The sequence below is a fragment of the Podarcis filfolensis genome, assembly GCF_964270895.1.
Source record: "Podarcis filfolensis genome assembly, chromosome: 14".
Taxonomy (NCBI): Eukaryota; Metazoa; Chordata; class Lepidosauria; order Squamata; family Lacertidae; genus Podarcis; species Podarcis filfolensis.
In genome coordinates this window covers 34,697,029-34,716,317 of record NC_139616.1, presented here as the reverse complement: position 1 = coordinate 34,716,317, position 19,289 = coordinate 34,697,029, and the positions used below count along the sequence as shown (strand labels likewise).

General features: G+C 45.5%; 1 protein-coding gene across 1 annotated transcript in view; it reads left to right on the top strand.

The window, feature by feature from the left end:
- Positions 1–19,289, top strand: part of DNAAF8 (dynein axonemal assembly factor 8) — an 86,625-nt gene that overhangs the window by 30,332 nt on the left and 37,004 nt on the right. Inside the window, 7 exon segments of the mRNA XM_083584852.1 lie at positions 5,414–5,560; positions 6,526–6,573; positions 10,960–11,154; positions 13,157–13,273; positions 15,139–15,283; positions 15,653–15,962; positions 17,900–18,006. Of these exon segments, the coding sequence (XP_083440978.1) occupies positions 5,414–5,560; positions 6,526–6,573; positions 10,960–11,154; positions 13,157–13,273; positions 15,139–15,283; positions 15,653–15,962; positions 17,900–18,006 (1,069 nt within the window).

The following is a 19,289-nucleotide window of genomic DNA, read 5'->3' as shown; positions in this document are numbered from 1 at the left end:
TAGTAAATAATATTTGAACTCTTCCCTGAATTTTCAGCTTCTTTTTCTTTTTCTAAAGAATGAAAGCCTCTAACCCTTTCACCCGTAAGGGGAATCGTGCAGGCAATATTCTATCCTATTTCTCAATAACAAGCAAAATGCTTACTCCTGCTTTCCGTGTTCTGGTCAGCGGTCTGAAAGGCACCAGAATAACTGACCAAAGCTTGGCAGTGTTTATTTTTTTTTAAATTCATTTGGAAAAAAAATCAATGTTTAAAATGATTTAATAATTTAAATGCATTTGACTGCTCGAGCATGATCCAACCAAAGTTAAGCACTTTTTATGCTCAGTCAATTTCAGTGGGAAACTTAACCTGGAAATCTTATACATGTCTACTCAGAAGACAGGCCCCACTGATTTCAGTGGGACTTACTTCCAGCAGGTAGGCATGCATAGAAAGTTGCAGCATTAAGCCTGGGTGTTTGAAGGCTGCAATTCTAAATCTACTGGGATAACTGGCTCAATTACCTGTTGAAGCCCTTTATTATACAAAATCTGCAGTGTTTGGCTTGTGAATCTGGTTAGGGGGGAAAAATACTTTACCTGTTGCAGTCACTCACACAAGATGCTTGTAGGTAAGGAAATAATTATTGTAAGAAATATAGGAAAGGGTTCTAGTCTGAGTCTAGAGAAGAACAAGGCAGTTGTGCTTGCTCTTTTGTTCTCTCAGAGGATAGTTCAGAGATGACCACTCATTTTGAGGTCTGAAAGAGAGGTGTGAGGAGGAGGTTTTAATGAGGATGCAACCTAAGATGTATCAGTCTAAACAACAAAGAGATACATAGAGAAGTCAGCATGGTGATAAAGGTACTGAGGAATATTTATTGCTCAGATAAAGCCTGGCGTCCAGCCCGCCTCCACCGGCCAGGCCTCCGGACTTCAAAGGCCACATTCCAAAGGCTCTGAGCAACACGCAGAGATAAGCAGCGGTAAGAGAAAGCTGGAAACTCAAGTGCTTTCTTCAGTGTGCTTAAATAAAGTCCACTCAGGATCTTAGCAGCTAAAAGCAGTTTTATTTACAGCAGACTATCCATTGTCTATCACAGCGAACAGCATCGTGAAAACACGTCCTCTCTCCTCAAAAGCGAAAGTAGAGAAAAAGAACAAAGGCTGGAGACTCTCGGAAATGACGCATAATCTCCCCCCTCCCAATTTGTAGGCAGGGCGTACACTCTGAGCTGTTTAACCCTGTAAGCTCAGGTTCTCCTCACAGGTACAGGGATAGTTGGGGAATCTGAATGTTACTCACTTTGTCTGTCTTAACTTCATGCAAACTCCTCTTCATGCAAGTTGAGTTGGTCCCAAACTGCCAACAGAACCCCTTTACTAGGCTTTAGTCCCATTGAATGCAGCAACACTTTCTTCTGAGTAGGCATGGACTTTATTTATTGATTACACCAATGTATATACTGCTTAATATAAACAATATCAAAGTGGTGCATTACATAAGAACAAAACATGTCATAAAAGCTGCATACACATTTTGTATAGAAATTAATTCACATTCATCAACAGTGCACACAACTGGGTCCCACTTCAGAAAGCACCGGGGCTGAACAGGAAAGATTTACGCAAGGCGCTGCGCATCTCATCTGTTCAAACTGATGCGACAGAAAAGTGCTTAGCTTTATTTGGACAGTGCCCCTTGTGTTAGCATAGAAAACTGTATTATACCAAGTCAGAACGCTGGTCCACTGAGTTCAGTATTGTCCACACTGACTGGCAGCAGCTCCCCAGGGTTTCAGAGGAGGAGCATTTCTAGCCCTATTTGCAGATGCTGGGGACTGAACCAGGGACCTTCTGCATGCAAGGCAGCTGATCTCCCACTGAGCTATGACTGTTCCCTAAAGTTGCTGGATGGTGTTCCTCCCCATATACCGTATTTTTCGCTCTATAAGGCGCATCTGACCATAAGGCGCACCTAGTTTTTAGAGGGGGAATTCAAGAAAAAAAAATTATTTAAAGGGAGCGCTGAGCAGAGCCTGTATGCATCCCAGGCTCTGCTCAGCGCTCTGTTTCATGAGCCGCATGGAGTGTGTGATGGGCTGCCCTCTCCCGCCTCGGGGAAAAGCCCCCAAGAGCCACACGCACACTCCACGCGGCTCTTTAAAGGGAGCGCGGCTATCCCTGGCTTTTGCTGGAGGTGGGGTCTGTTCCTTCCCCCACCTCCCACAAAAGCCAGGGATAGCCGTGCGAAGCCTCCGCAGGGCAGCAGGGAGCCTTCATCCCGCTGCCCTGCGGAGGCTTCGCGGGCTACCCCAGAGCTGCTCCAGAGCTTGTCAGGGCTGGCGGGGGAAGCCCAGGTTAACCCCCCCCCAGCCCCAGGGACCACACATTCACCCCATAAAACACACAGACATTTCCCCTTAGTTTTTAAGAGGAAAAAGGTGCGTCTTATGGAGCGAAAAATACGGTACCTCACTGCCGCAGGCCCAGCTGTTCAAGTCACCTTTTGAGCAGGCAACGCAAGGTACACTGGGTTGTCTAATTACCCCTTCTTTCCTGTCCTCCTGATGCAGTCTTCCAGCAGTGCTTGCAGTTGATCAGGATGGAGGCAAGGCTCCTTTCCCCTCGCAGCCTGCATTTCTCAAGGAAATATATCATCCTCCAAATCTGCCTTTCTTCCATCTTCCACCCATGACAGCAATGGCTCAGCTTATGCAAAGCAGGGCTTCCAATCCTCTCTGGCTGCTTCCAAAGTCAATAGGCTGAATCTGGTTCTTAGTTTCCAAGTCACGTAGAAGAAAGGGGAGGGGGAGAGAGGAAATCAAGGGGAAGAAACGAGCCAAAGATAATTAAATGTGATGGGTTAGAATGGAATGGAGTTTTTCCTCTTCTGTTCTGTTCTGGTTTTTTTTTTTTTTTTTTTTTTTGCCTAGTGTCAAAATTTGGTTTCTATTAAAATATGTAGTCAGAGCGACGAAGGTCATTCAATCTGTGTTTTTAATTAGGCTTTGCGTGAAATTGCTTGTAAAGGGTTAATCAGTGAACTGTCAGTGCTATAGCTGTCAGCTCCAGAGTTTCCTGGGGAGAGGAATTGATTGCTAAACCACTTGTAGCCTTGGAAGAGGAATAGGGTGTGTGTGTGTGTCTCCCAACAAACTCTCGCTCATCACCCTTTAAAAACCACAGCTCCCAAGATTCTTTGGGGGAAGCTGTTGTTCTAGGAAAGAAAGGCCAGCTTCCTTGTCCTGTCTGTTGAAGTGGCATCATAGGGCTTTAAATGTGTGTGGATGTGGCATAAGTGGAACATCCTCCTTCTATTGCCCAAGATAGAATCCCCTGAAAAAACTATTTTCTCATTCAAAGTGGAAGGTGACTGACAAGCTTACAACTATTAATGCACATTACTGGGGGAATAGGAAGGCTCCCTGGGAAAAGAAAAAGCCACACACCAGCTCTTCATAATAGCGTAATCACTTAGCATTGATTTTCAACGGAGGTTATTGACCCTATTATCATCAATAAGGGCAATGTACTGTGTTGCTGCAGGAGAGAACATGCCAGTCGATAAGGACTCTCTGTTCTCTTCCTAGGAAACTTAAGAGTGAGTTACAGGCTTGCTCTCTGTTGCAGAGCTACCCAAAATGCATACGTTGGAAGCAATGATAAAGCACATAACCATGACGGAACCCTGTAATTTTTAGCTGTCAAATGTGCTTCTCGTATAGTTATTTAACTTGTTTATCTATTTGGTAAGATATCTATCCCACCCTTCTGCTCTGCATTTGCAGCGCTCAGGGCAGCTTACAATTTAAAAGGGCAAAAGAAGTCTGGCAGATTTAACACCAATTAAAAAGGAGTGGGTTGTATTCAGCTAACCTAAGTTGCTCACAGCCATTCATTTAAATGGGTCTACTCTGAGTAAAAGTTAGCTGAATATAATCCAGCACTGTATTCAGCTGACTTTTGCTCAGAGTACACCCTTTGAAACTAATGTTGCTGAGTTCATCATGTCTGTTAATTTCAGTGGTTCTGCTTTAAGTAACCCCCAGTTATTTAACAATAAAAGGAATAAAAAGGGTGGTCAGTACAGCAGGTAAAAGAGGTTAAGAAGAGGTTGTCATTAAAACTGCTGAGGCCAAGTGCCCGCTGTAATATTATTATATTATTCATTTAAAATGTGTAATTCATTTAAAATGTATAAATGTCTCCCAAAGCTTTAATGCAGCTTACAGGGGGGAAGAACAATGAAATCATCATTAAAAACAGTTAAAAAAACAAATTTCAAGCATTCAAAAAAAAAGGAAAACCGAATCAGAGCCTCTAAATGGAGGCCTGGATTAATGGTGTCTGGGACAGAGCTCTCTTGGATCATGTTATGCAGAGAGGGCTATTAGGGGTCTCCCAAGCCACTGTGTGGAGCGGCCAAAAGTGAGCTCGCTGAAAGTGGGGTAATGCATGAGGTTCAGGATCCTTGCACTAAGATGAATGTGCACAGGCATGAGAGCAGCATGATTAGAATATTACCTTCCCCTGCTTCTGTTCTGTGTTTTGCTTTGTACAGTGTAGAGCAGAGGTGTTGTGGTCCAAGGTCATAGTGGGGGCGTTGAAGACCCATTACTGTTTCTGCCGCCAGCATTCTAGAGCTGCCCAAACAGCATGAAAGGGGAGCTTTTCAACCACTGAGAAGAAGTCTTCTCACCTTTTGTGCTGATGGAAGCCAATCAGAGTGAAAGATGGATGAGTCAGCCACCGAGGATTGGCTCTCAGGGTCACTCTGGAGAGGGTGTGTGGGAAGAGCACTGGGTGGGAGTTGTTCTGCATGCTCCAAAGCTAAGCGTTTAGGAACAATGGGAACACAAGGAGCTTCAGTTTGAAGAGATTGGTGTGCAATTTCTGTTACACACAATAGAACTTCAAGGAAAACAAAAGCTAAGCTACTCTGAAAGAAGATATAGGAGTACCCCAAATGATTTCTGCATGCATGTACACAGAAAACAATAGACCTAGCTGGAAGGCAACACAGGGAGATCTGCATTGATCATTGCAATGCATCCCTGATTATTCTTATTGTGTAAGATTATTGCATAATCTTAGAAAGGGACCTGATTGTGGGTGGGTTTGGTTGTGAGAAGGTCATGGCTGTGGCTATCGTGAAGGGACCCTGTGCTTCTGAATTTGCCACTACAGTACTGCTGCAGAGTATAATAATAATCATAATAACCATTTCATTATTTATTCCCTGCCCATCTGGCTGGGTTGCCCTAGCCATGTATGGCAGAACATGGCTTTTACAGAGAGGAAGGTGACTGGCTGGACCCCAGCTGGAGCTAAAGACTCCCAGGCCATTCTGCAGAGTTTCTGCTCTGCTTTGACCCAGTTAGGCTCGTGATCAGTTAATCCATGTCATCCTTTCAAATGCAATGACAGGTACCCTGCCTGGGAGCAAGAGGAGAGAGCAAAGCACCATTCCAGGTCTTGGGGCTGCAGCAGATCTGGTATAAGGATGCCCTGGCACTCCACGCTTGTTTAACACCAGTCAGCGAGTCGGAAGTCCACAGCAGTTGGAAGCATGAAGTAAGCAGCAGCACCGCAACTGTCTTTCTGTTCCACTGTTGAGTAAGAGCCGCTGTTCTTTGTTCGATGCCATAAATGTGCCTCCCTAAATTTAGAGAGGAGGCCCTCTAAAGCGCCAGTGGGGTCTTGAACCAGGGAGTCCGGCGACCAGGCCCATGACTACTGGCATCAAGAGGGAGCTGCTGGCCCCGTGGTGTCTCTGGTCTGGTACCTCCAAGAATGTTGTTCATGTCCACAGGCTGCAGAAACTGAAAAGATCTGCAGCAATAGGACAAACAGAAACTGATAATAGGATGAGCAATAGGGCACCTCCACAGATTCTTCAGCCGAGGGTCTTAATTCAGAATGATTACAAATGACTTTGTAAAAGCCTTTTTGCAGACCGGTCACAGTAGAACACCAAGGCATCTCACCATCAGCACAAGGGCTAAAAATATAATGGGGGTTTCACCAAACTGGCAAAAGTAGCAGGAGTGGGATATTTAACCCTTCCCTGTCTGCAAGTTTCCTCATGCTCAGCTGCCGCCTGCAGCTGCTTTTCCCCACGAGGCAAACATGCATTCAGAACGTCAGCTTTAGGTGGCAGGTGAGGCTGAGATGGGGGTTTAAAGTAGGGCTGTCAGGGAAGAAAGGGGTGATAACACCCCCCCCCAAGATTGTAATAAGCTTTGGGAGGGGAACTCACATGAATTTAAATATTTTCACTTTCCCTTTGTATATGAGATGGATGAGGGTTTTTATTTTTATTTTTTTAATGTCCAAGAAATGTGCAATGTCTGGGAGCAGCTTATTTGTTTAGTTCTTACTGTTCTGGTTTTGTTTGGATTTCCCTCTCTGTTTTTATAATTGTATGATGATATGGTTGTAACCTGCCCAGGGACCTTCTGGCGAAGGGCAGGTATGAAATCTTATCAATAAATCATCTGAAGCGTTGGCAAGGATTTTTGTTCTTGTTGTTTGAAAAGAAAGAAAAAGAAAAGCAACAACAAAGCCCAAGCACCTCCTATTTAGAGGTAATATGAAAATTCATTAAATTCACTTGCCCACCAAAGGCTAATACTGTTTTGGGAGGGGTGTTTTCACTCTGCCCCTTCCCAAGAATTTATGAAATTTGGCTGGACTGAATACTTCAGCCTATCACTATTTGAAACCCTTTCATCTTAGCCTCTTTTCCCCCAGCTGAGCTTTTGGATTCTTGGACTCATGGATGCATGAAAGAGGATAGGGAGTAGTGAAGTGGGGAAGGGGGGGGGGCTAAGCACCTCTCCTCCCACTTGCTGCTTTTCTTCTATAAATTACACCCTCCTTCTTGACAGTTTCCAGCTGTTTGGCAGCCCAGGTGCCGAGATACAGGTCTCTTGTCACCATGGCTCTAGTCTAGTTGGGAATATTTTACAATATTTTGGTGTTCTAGGATGCTTGCAGAGATGCTATATGCTTTCTCAGTTACAATCACATGGATGCTGAAAGCTGTACTTATCCACAAGTTAAGAGTGTGCATGACTTGCTAACTGAGAGTACATAACAATAAAGTAAAAAAAAAGCCAGGCACAAGGATTATCTAAAAGAGCATTGCCTCAAAGCTGCAGGTCACCATGGTTATTGGCGAATTCAAAATCCTGCACTCCCTTTACCTTCTAATTGCTGGGGTTTTTAAAAAAGAAGTGCAGGAGACAGAGAGCAAAGAGGGTAATGATTAAGGCTTCAGTGTGTATTGATCATCCAATGAGAATCACCGGAAGCTACTAATATTTTGACACTTCTGACTTAAGCAGTTTAGTCCAATCTGGTGCTTAATATTTCAGTGGCGTTTAAAACCCTTCACCCCCTCCCCACCCTGGCTGCAGCAAGCATTTATCATCTGCAGCTCAGGACCTGGCTGCCAGAGAGCAGTAAAGGCCACATTTCCTGCAGTGTGTCATAAAACCCGTAATGTGACAGCTGTGGCTGCTGTGCTCTCTGCTCCCCCTCCTCTTTTGCCTGGAGGAAAGTGATTGATGTTGATTAAAAACTGCAATAAACAAATAAAGGCAACTTTCAGGGAGAAGGGAATTTTGGGGTCCTTGGAGCAGCTGTGCCCAGAAGCACCCACCAAACAGCAGCAGTTTTCAGATGATAAGGGTGCAGGTCCATGCCATATGTTTAAAGCACATCCAATGCGTATGGCTTTCCCCAATGAATTCTGGGAACTGGTTTGTCAAGGATGCTGAGAATTGTAGCTCTGTATGGGGAAACTATGGTTCTCAGGATTCTAGGCAGGGAGAAGCAAGGGGCTGCTCAGGCTAAGAAAGCAGGGGACTGGGGTGGGGATGAGGAGTTAGTAAGTGGGAACATGAAAGAGGTGTGTAAAATTATCCAGTGGTGTGGAGACTGCTGCTAGAGAGAGGTTTTTCTCCTGCTTCCATAGTCCTAGAATAGGTAAAGGTAAAAGGACTCCTGACCATTAGGTCCAGTTGTGGCCGACTCTGGGGTTGCGGCGCTCATCTCGCTTTATTGGCCAAGGGAACCGGCATACAGCTTCCGGGTCATGTGGCCAGCATGACTAAGCCGCTTCTGGCGAACCAGAGCAGCGCACAGAAACGCCATTTACCTTTCTGCTGGAGTGGTACCTATTTATCTACTTGCACTTTGACGTGCTTTCAAACTGCTAGGTTGGCAGGAGCAGGGACCGAGCAACGGGCGCTCACCCCATTGCGGGGATTCGAACCGCCGACCTTCTGATCGGCAAGTCCTAGGCTCTGTGGTTTAACCCACAGTGCCACCCACATCCTAGAATAGGAGCCATCAAATAAAGCTGAATGTTGGAAGATTCAGAGCGAGCAAAAGGAAGGATGTCTTTGCACAGTGCATAGGTAAACTAGAATTTGCTCTCACAAGAGGCAGGGACTGTCATCCACTTGAATGGCTTGGATTAGACAACTTCATGGAGGAAGAGGCTTATCAGTGGCAACTAGCCATGATGGCTGTGTTTTGCTTTTAGCTTCAGAGGCAAGAAGTATCAGAATATCAGTTGTTGGGATTCACAAATGGGGTGGGTACTGCTGCACTCAGGTTCTGCTTATGAACTTCCTTCAGGCATCTGATTGGTGACCTTGGGAACAGGAAGCTGGACTAGAGGGGTCTTTGGCCTGATCCAGCCAGGCTGTTCTTATCAACAGTTATAGCAGTACAACTAAGGACTCTGCTGGTTCCTTGGGGCACCTGGATCCAGCTGTGCTGAAGAACAGCAGTACCACCTAGGAATGAGGAGCAAAAGGGCCGGAAGCATCAGAGATGGTAAAAGGCAGGCTGTTGCTCTGATGGCGTGGCAGTCTTCATGCCTAATGAGTGGGACACATTGTTGGAGGAACAGTACTATAGCGGAAGCCCAACCCTTGCTGGTTCCTCAGGTCACTTACTCAGGACCATAGCGCCTTCCCTGGTTATTCTGGAGGTGGCAGTCCGTGGTGACTGGTGCCCATTGTGCCTGGTAGGGTGGAAGGCAGGGAGCCCAACAGTAGGGGGAGCCAGAGCCAATGACAAACAGAGCCAACTCATTCTAGTTTTGTCCCCATCCTCCCTCTCCCTGCTGAGTTCTCTAAGGGTCAACACTGAAACCGAGGAGGAGAAGCTGATAGCCAGGGGCACCCCTTAAAGTGGTTGTAAGCAGTTAAGGCAGGCGATGGCTGGCGGAGGGCAGACTGAGCTTGGTCAAACTGTGCCCCATTTGCTCTAACCAGCCAACCTCCACTGGTGGCACTGCAGCATAGGAAATACCATGCCCAGTAGCTCTGTCAGCCTGCAAGCTGCCTCAGTGCCACAAAAAAAACAAGCCTCCTGAGCCCCCTGTTGCTTTACAATGAGCTTTGTATCTGGTGTTTGCCTTCTCTTACAAAGGTGCCTTCAAAATTCTGTCTGCCAGCAATGGATGCTGTTGTTCCTCTTCTTATTTGAGGCATTTGTATGGCTGACATTCATACCAGTCGAGAGAGAAAACCTGATGGGAAACGCATAAACCAAATCTTTCCGAAATGTCAGTTGCAGCAGAGAGAGAAAGCAAATAAACACCCGGGCGCTGCTTTCTCCTTTGGCAGCCTCCCTGGGGGTTCTTTTTTTGCTTGGATTTAACTCTCCAGCCTTTCTTGGCAGTGGCGACATGCAGCATCTCTGTGACCTCCTTTAAAAACACTTTAGTAGACACCTTGTGAAAAAAACCTGACATGTTTATCTCGGCAAGTTATCTCCTTGGGGAGCGTTGCCTCATGGATCTCTTCATGTGGCAGAGAGCTTTTTTGTTTAAGAGTTGGAGGAAAGAGTTGTTTAACAATGCTTCATCTGCTGATGAGTTCAAGGTCCTTGCAGGACAGCCTTGAAGAGTATTCAAATAATATATACCTGCTTTTAGCTAGGTTAGCTCTCTCCGATAAGGAGAAGGATGTGAGGGAGAAAGTCTTATTCATTTGATCTCTGTGTGGACGTGTGGTTGGGGGTCCTGTGCCCTTGCAGAACAACACCTCAGAACCTTCTAGAACTAACAAGCATGAGCAAGCACTCATGGCCCTGTCTTGAGGAACATATGAAGCTGCCTTATCCTGAATTAGATCGTTGGTCCATCTTGTGCAGGCTTGTTTTCACTGACTAGAAGCAGCTGTGAAGAGTTTCGGATGGGGGAGGGGCATTCCCAGACCAACCCGGAGATGCCAAGAATTGAATCTAGACCTTCTCTGTGTAAAGCAGATGTTCAGCCACCAAGCTATTGGCCCTCCTCTAAAAACAGATTCTAGTCCTCATGGTTCCAAATAAATGGCTGATGAAACTAGAAATGGCTGATATAAATAAGGAGATGCATTATACTAAGTCAAGCCATTGGTCCATGTAGCTCTGTATTGTCTTCACCAGGGATGGGGAACCTGTGGCCCTCCAAATGTTGTTGGACTACAACTCCCATCATTCCTTTCCATTGGCCTATTGGCTGGGGCTGATGGCAGATGGGTCGCAGCTTCCGCATCCTTGATATACACTGTCTGGCACTAGCTTTTCAGATTTCCTTGAGATTTATTTTCTGTCCATGCCCATGATAGTCCACTGGAGTGCCCTTTCCTGTTGGGTGGGGGGAGACCAAAAATTCTGCTGGTAACATCTAAGAAAGGATGTGTTTCACAGTCTGTTTATGAACTATGCATTATCTTTTTGATTTAGGCAATTAGAAATGTTTGTGATTCCTATACTACCCACTGCAAACAAGTCTGCTACATACTAATGCACAAAATATGGGAAGCAGTGCTGAGCTGTATTAAGATGCTAATAAAATCCCCTCCGCTTTTATGTCCCAGAATACCATTTCTACTTTGCTTCTCATTCTAGGTATTTTGTTTGTTACCAGAGGACCAGGCCATTAATCTTGTGTTCCTTTTTTGCAGCCCAAGAACTCCCTTCAGGGAATGTCTCTGTTCCATCAGCAGAGCTCCATGTTTCTCTCTCAAACGTCTCTCTTGGATGTTATCTGGTGGAAAGCACAACTGGACAGTCACATGCAGAATCAGTCATACCCCTTCCTCCCTGATATTCCTCCCATCCACTTCAGCCGCTTTGCTACCCTTAACTCAGATTCCATGGTAATGTATCCACGCTTTGCCTGTTTACTGATGCTGACATGGGATGGACAAATTTGTCAATTTCCGTTTCTCATTTTTCCAATTTTATGTTAGTCTTCTACATTTGCACATCAATTTGCAATTTTAAAAAATGTCCTCATGAAAATTCATCTGGATTTGAGTGCAATTTCCCCCATAATATGTTTTAATGCAATTTTGTCTAATATACACATTTTTGCAAAGCAATTTCCCCTGCCATGATGCATTGGATTTTTAAGCACACCATCTCCTAGTATATGCATTTTTGTACATATCACTTGGCTGGGGAACTGCATTGCAAAATCTGGAATAGTGTGAATTTCAAAGGCTGGCTGTGTTTCAGTTCTCGTACTGTTTCAGAAATTAAGAATTTGGAAGATTCGGCATCAAATGTGAACTGAATCAAACTTCTTCCCCATCCCTACCAATGGCAGCACTGCCAATAGTTTTAATCATGGTTAAACAAAGAAGGAGTGGACTGATGGATTGCACAAGCTTTCTCCCACCTGCTGCAGTTCAGAAGCCAGGTCCAGCTAGGGGCTGGCATGACCATCTCCAGGAGCCTGGCATGCTAGTGTAAGCAGTGTGTCCGGCATGAAACCCTGGAAGGATGGTGGAGTGCTAGGCTAGGCTTCAGGCCAAAGGGCTGCCCCTTTAAGCCTCGGTGCTCCTCAGTGAGAGGGCACAAGAAGTGTAGTCAGGAAGGAAACATAAAAAGGCTGCGTTGAGAAAGAGAAGCTATTGGAACAGGTTGTCTGCTCCCTGAGCTCTGTCCAGGGTGCTGAAAGACCTGCTTTTCTTAACCTCCTTATTCTACAGCAGGGGTCAGAAAACTTTTTCAGCAGGGGGCCGGTCCACTGTCCCTCAGACCTTGTGGGGGGCCAGACTATATTTTTTGGGGGGGGAAATGAATGAATTCCTATGCCCCACAAATAACCCAGAGATGCATTTTAAATAAAAGGACACATTCTACCCATGTAAAAACATGCTGATTCCTGGACCGCCTGCAGGCCAGATTTAGAAGGTGATTGGGCTGGATCCGGCCCCTGGGCCTTAGTTTGCCTACCCATGTTCTACACAGGAATCCTATCCCCGATGAAAACTTTTATTTGTTTCTGGCTGCTCTTCTTTTACACTTGAGGCTGCTTGCAGGATTAGTACCAGTCTGACTATACCATGAGATATGCCTCACACAACAACAATAAAAAGGAGGGGGAACTGTCCACTAAGGCACAATCCCTTGAGAACAGCCATAGCTCAGTGGTAGAGTATTTGCTTTGCATGCAGAAGGTCCTTGATCCAGTCCCTAGAAACCCCAGAGAACTGCTGCCAGTCAGTGCACACAGAATGCAGCTAGGTGGTTTGGCCTGCTATAAGGCAGCTTCCTGTGTCCCTAAATTCTCATGTGTGAATGCCACTGGAATTAATAGAGCTGCATAAGAATATAGTTTCCATTTCAATGGAATTTATTTATTTATTTACATTCCACCTTTTCATATCAAGACTGAAATCCATTTATTTCCGTGGGAACACTCTGAATATGACTTAGATACAGCCCAATCTTATTTACCAAGGTGGATGAGTTTACAAAGCAGTTTGGATGAGCCATTGTGGCCATTAGTTTAACAGCAAATGGCCTTTTAATCCCCAATGCATAGTGCTGGTTTATCTCCCTTTGAGTGTAGTCACAGATCTGTAGAGATTCTGGGTGCAACATGCTGGAATTTCTTCCTGCTGTTGTTTATTTGCCTGAAAGTGTCGATTAGGGCAAATGGTGCCACTGGATTTAGCTCGGTCTCCCTCGCATCGGACTGGCTGGCACAGAAACAGCAGAGGAAATGATGTGTCAGTGACTAATGCCTCTGCTGCGCCATCTCTTCTGATTTCAATCCTTGGCATTCACTGTACTGTCTTTATTTTCAGTCCCTGCCTTTGAAGAATCAAGATAATTCACAAACAACAGCTCTCCCTTTGTGCATTTCAGGCGCTGGAGAAGGCCTTTGCAGTGCCAGCTGGGTTTTACTGGCAGACTGTAGAGACGGATGAAAAATACTTCCCCAGTGGCAGTGATATCAGAGAGAGCAGCGACACAGAAAGTGAGGTACAAAAGAACCAACTCCCACCCACAAAATATCTGCCTCTTTGCTTCTTCAGAAAGCCCAGGTCATTCATACTGTGCAGGCCTACTTCCTGCCAGTGTTGGGTCGTTTAAAGGTCATGACAATTCTGTATGGAAATGAGAACTTCCTAAAGCAGGTGGCCCTCAGAAGACTGCCTATGAGAAAGGTTGCCCACCCCTGCCCTAAAGAAATAACCAGGAATATATTATTTCACATTATTCCTTCCTGTATACCATGATCATTTCTTCAGAGGCCCAAGTGAAGTGAAGCAGCTGACGACCAGGGAGTTGTGAGCCTTCTTTGTGGTGGCACCACTGTTGTGGAATGCCCTCCCCAGAGAGACTCTCCTGAAAGTTTCTTTATGGTCATTTCAGTACCAGGTGATTTCTTTTATTCTACCAGGCCAGGTCTTTGTCCAGGGTCCTGACCTGACCTTAGTTTCCAGTCTGTTCAGGAGCCCTGAGTCTACCGCTCTCCATCTTGCTTTCATTTGATCTCAGTGGTGGATGTCACAGTGATTCAGGACAGGTGGACCACATAGATCCATACCTTCTTATAACCCTAAGTGTCCAGATGATTTCTACAGTTTGAACTGGTTACAACTGTGAGATGATCTCTAGATAATGTAAACCAGAGACAGGGAACCTATGGCCCTCTAGATGTTAGTGGACTCCAACATCCATCATCACTGTCCATAGGCTATGTTGGCTGAGGGCGATGGGAGTTGGAGTCCAGAAACATCTGAAGGGCCACAGATTCTCCATTACTGATGCAGGCAGACCTAGGGCTGAAGAGGGTTTCAGAGGCTACTAGCTTGGGATAAGGCCTCATGTAAACAAGTTTTGATAGAATAACCTGTAGGTTGCAGAAGCAGGTGCTGAGGTCAAGTATGTCCTTGCAAATGATTTGCAGATTCCAGCTTTATTTTTTATTATTAAAAAATAGGATCAGCATCCTTTATGCGATGGGGAATTAACTGCAGGGTGGTTTCTTATCATTCAGTTGAAGGCAAAGTCAATACACGGGGAGCTGTAATTAGTTTGATAGAGCAGAGCGGGTTTTATTCTTCTAGCTGGAGAAGGCTTTTTATTGCTTTAGTAGATTTATAACTGTGTTTATTATAATGGAGTAAACCTCAAGATGCCTTTACGGAGAAGGAGCATTTGGTAACACTCCATTTCAAGTGCCCGATAATGATGAATTCATTGGGCGTTTATTGGCATAAGAACAAAGCTAGTTCTTGGAGGTAATTCAAAATAAAGTGTTATAGGAAGAATGCAGATCCTCAAGTCAACCCAACCACAAGAAAATAACTATTCTTTCAGGAGCTAGACCCGCACACTTCTATAGAAAATGTTTTGTTTCAGTCGGTAAGTCTGAAATCAGATCAAACACAATTCCAAGTGAATCACATTCCTAACGGTGTCTTCATTTCAGCTGGTGGTGGAAGAGTGAATACTTTCGGACCAGTAATATAAGTGCAAGAGATTTAGGATAATCCTAATCTCTTGCAAGGCTGGTCTTAGAAAAATAACTAAAGCCAAATGGTGTGTGCCATTACTGTGTAGACCCAGTGGGAGTTGGTAGCCCAAAACATCTGGAGAAAAAAAGTTGGGGGAGAGGTGGATCTGTACTAACTGCCAGTGGCTCCCCAAGGTTTCAGAGAGGGATCTTGTTTTTGGGCTTCATCCCTTTCAAAAAGGTTGTGTTAAATCTGTGAGGATTCTCTCTCTCTGAAATCTGAAAAATAACCCTTAATTGTAAATTTTAAAATGTCCCCTCCTCCTAAGCGTGTGACTCTCTGGAGCCCTATCTGTTTTCTTCCTGCTTTCTGTTCCCTGCTCAGGTTGCCATGGCGCTGCTGTTTGAGACCCTGCTCAGAAGCCCCCTGGCTGTCCATCACACACTCCAGCTGATTCTTGCCTCTGGTTTGGATATCTGTGGATTCCGCCTGCTCTACCCGCAGCCGGACATGTTCCTCTCTAGCACAGGTGAGGGGCATGGAGTGTCTGGGCAACTTGGACTGCAGCACCACAATGGTAGGCAGTTATTGAGCCACCGTCGGTAAACTTCAGGTACATTCTCACTGTCATAAAATAGTAAATGGCAGACAGTTATTAAAATATGGCAAACATATTGGGCTGCAGCAAGGAGGGAAGAGAGGTAAAGCATCTGTTTTTCAGATAGATGATGCCCGGTTCAATCGCCGGCATCTCTGAGTGGGAAAGACTCTTTCCTGAAAGCCTGGAGAACCACTGCCAGCCATTGTAGGCAGTACTGAGCTATATGGGTGGAGAGTCTGACTCACAGGTTCTTGTGTTCCATTTTGTGTCTTCACCTCTCTTATTTCTCTTCCCCAGTAACACCGCCTTCTTGTTATACCCAAGAGAAAGGGCCCTCTGTGCTAGCACTGAGCCTGAGAGGACCAAGAGCCCGTGGCATCCTGCAAGATATCATGGGCCCCTCTGACACGCAGCTGGCCAGAGTTACGGACTGCCACTCAATCAGCGCAATCTATGGTTCCAGCCGAGCCGAGCCCCTTGCCTACCTCCCTCACATGAACAGCCGAGTACACAGGGAGCTGTGCTTCTGGTTTGGAGGGAGGGTGAGCTGCGACGGGACGCTTCACGGTGGAGTTCCAAATCCTGTTGGCAAATGCAGCAAACCAAGGTGACAATTCCAGATGGGTGTGAGGTGCTGGAATTCTGTGAGAGTAGCTTGTGGGTAGTACTGAGCTGAAAGATCTCCATGGAAGGTAGTTTTTAGTGAATAATCGGTGGAAGGGAATGTTAGCCAAGTCACTTAAATAACACAGATGGAATCTGGGGAGAAAAGTCCTGATAGTACTTCACTTAAGATACTGAGCAAAAAAGCAGTGTCCAGTTTAAGGAGAAAGGAACAGAGAGGTTTTGTCCTTTTTTGTTCAGTCCTTGTACATAGCAGGGAGGCATTCAACCAAACATAAAGAGGAAAATTCCCCCAGAATTACATAGCCAATCAGAGCTCGTGCAACCTCAGTGAAGATCATGCCACTCTGCCTGGTTGCTAAGCACAGTTTCCAACTATCCACTTTTGAAGGATAGCCATGTTTCAGTTCATGCATTAGTTTAGGAGGTGTGGAATTAAGTAGGTTCTCATTGAAATGCAAACCAAATCTGATTTCTCCCCCACCTGTAACTGCATCATCATGTAATGTATTTCCAAGGGGGTTACTGAGCAGGAAAAGTGCGATGACACAGCTATCAATAGGATCACAGCTGCTTCTTGCTTTGGGAGCAGCAAAACTAATTTGGATTTATGTATTTTTTAAAGCAGACAATCTATTGCTGACCCCCCTTTCCCCAGGAAGCCAGTCTCAGCTCCTGAACATTTGTAGAAACGCCCTGCCCCCCACTTTTTAAAAAAGTTGTGGGAATTTATTCTAGGGAAAGTATGCTCTAAATCACACCATTAACTTGAACTGACTGTAAAGATTTCAGCCCTGACCATTAGATGCCGCTTGTACTTTTGAACATCCATGCCCAGAGAATTTTCTTTAAGAATTTTGAGCTGCTGGTTGGACAATAAAGAGAGAGAGAGAGAGAGGGAGAGAGAGGGAGAGAGAGAGAGAGAGAGAGAGAGAGAGAGAGAGAGAGAGAGAGAGAGAGAGAGAATTTTCCTATTTCATGTTTTGAGATGGAAGACCAAGACACAAACAGTGTGTTGGGTTTCTAAATGGGTTTCTATTACCAGCTCTGATGTTCTGTACATTTCACCTTGCTGCTTCCCTCCTCAGCTGGCCAAAAAAATGTGTGAATCTGAAAGATGGCTGTGAAGGCTTTTTATCAAGGCTATAGAGGCTGAGGGGTGATGAGAATAGATATCGCTTGCCAAAAAAATTGCTGTTTGCTCTGGTCTTTTGATGTGATGTTGGCAGGTGTAAAAAGGACTGGGCTGTGTTTGAAACTTTGCAGTTCTATCCTTGTTGCTCTGCCACAGGATTTTAACTACATCCTATGATAAACGTCACCCAACAAGCCACTTCATCTCAAGAAGGATGACTCTGTCAATTTTGGTTGCTCACAGTTTCTCATTTTTCCAAGCTTAAATTCGGTTCTCCCCATTTCTGCAGCAATTTACCAATAGTTGTGGGTTGTTGGTGTTTTTTTTTAATACTTGTGAAAAATCATCAGTATTTTAGTGTGAGTATTTCATAACATACACATTTTCATGCGCACTTTTGACCAACATACACATTTTTGCAAGCACATTTCCCTAAAATGATGCATATTTGTATGTTTTTTTAATGAATGTCTGCATTTTTATGCTCACTGTCACCTACATTTTTGTACGCATTGTTTGGCTGGAAAAATGCATTGCAAAAATTCACAGAAGGGTGGATTTTGAAAGGTAATGGTCTCTTGATTAAGGTATTGCTCTCTGCAAACCTCAGCCCAAGTAGTTATTTGGAGGGAATATTTGTATAAGTGTTGGTGGCTTGGTGCTCAATGCAAAATGCAATTCCCGGAATTTGCTGGGGCACAACTGTGTGGGGTGATCCCACCTGAATTCTAGACTGCAACTGTTCAATATATTTGTCTTTCTGATTTATAACACTTCCACCCCAGACTTCCTAGGCCTTCATTCCACAAGGCAGATGCTGACCAAGAACCAAGCAACTTGCAGGACGCTACAGCCTTATGGCCTCCAGCGGCTCTTGTCTCCACCACCAAAGGTTGTTCTTGCGAAGCAAATATTGCACAATAAATCGAATCTCCTTTCCTTACAGAACTCTTCTTTCATGCTTCCACCACTTCTTTGCAGTAGGTTGCATTAACTATGTCGCATTAAGTTCAGTCCTTAGCAAGCTAATTTGGTAACGTAACTCTGTGATCATCATCAGATGCCCTGCTTTGTGTGCCTCCTCCATGAGAGGTCCAAAGGGTGGCAACATGGAGTGGCTCCCCGTTTGTGGAATGTTCTCCCTAGGGAGGCCTGCCTGGTGCCTTCATTATTCCTGTTTAGGTGCCAGGCAAAAACGTAGCTCTTCAGCCAGGTCTTTGACTGATTATCATTCTATGTCCTTTTAAATGGTTTTTTTTTGGGGGGGGGAATTGGTTTGTTTCCTTCTTGTTTTTATTATGTATTTTGTGTTTTTATGTTGTATTTGTATGCTGTGAACTGCCCTGAGATCTTCAGGTGAAAGGTGGTATAATAATAAATAATAAATAATAAGTGTCAGAGCTGCCCTAGGTCCCAGCTCACAAAGGATCAACGCTGCTCCGTTGTTAAATACAAAAGTCTTTATTGAAGTTCAGTTTCACTTCCAGAGCCGCAGCGTGCAGCTCTACGTCTCAACTGTCAGACCGCTGATGATCTGTCTGAATCTCCTCCCCCTGTACACCAGTTTAAGACCCTAGCCTTACTCCACCTCTTCCTCTGCTCTTTCCTCCTCTGGGTCCGCCTGCCCGCCGGGGTCTCGCCCTTTCTAGCCTCTTCTGACGCTGATTCCCCTGAGTTTTCCCCCTCCCTCCGGCGGGCTTTAGGAGCTGGTTCCCCATCCGGGACTCCTGCTGTCCCCCGCACCTGCACATTTGAACTTGGCGCGCGCGCCCAGCCAGCAACTTTCCTCCTGACCGTTTCACTGCTGCTGTCACTGCTTCCCCCTTCGGGGGGGCTAGCTGCAACTGACCTCCCCTCCATTCCCCCACTCTCCAATGGAGGCGTGGTCAGCCCTGACTCATCTCCTCTTCCCGCTGGAGGAGACGCTGGTCCTGACACATGTGACTCTTCCCCCCCACTACGCTCTGGTGGGGAAACTGGTCCTGATCCCCCGCTGCTGCTTTGGGGTTCCCCGCTGGCTCCTTGTTTCTGGTGCGTCCCCCCTGGGACCCCCCTTGCCCTGACCATCGGCGCCCCCTTCTGGGAATCTTCTGATTCGCTGGAGAAGCTCATGGAATCTCTCGGGTCACTGTCATACTCCCCTACGCTGCCTTCTGATTCCTCCCCCTCGCTCTC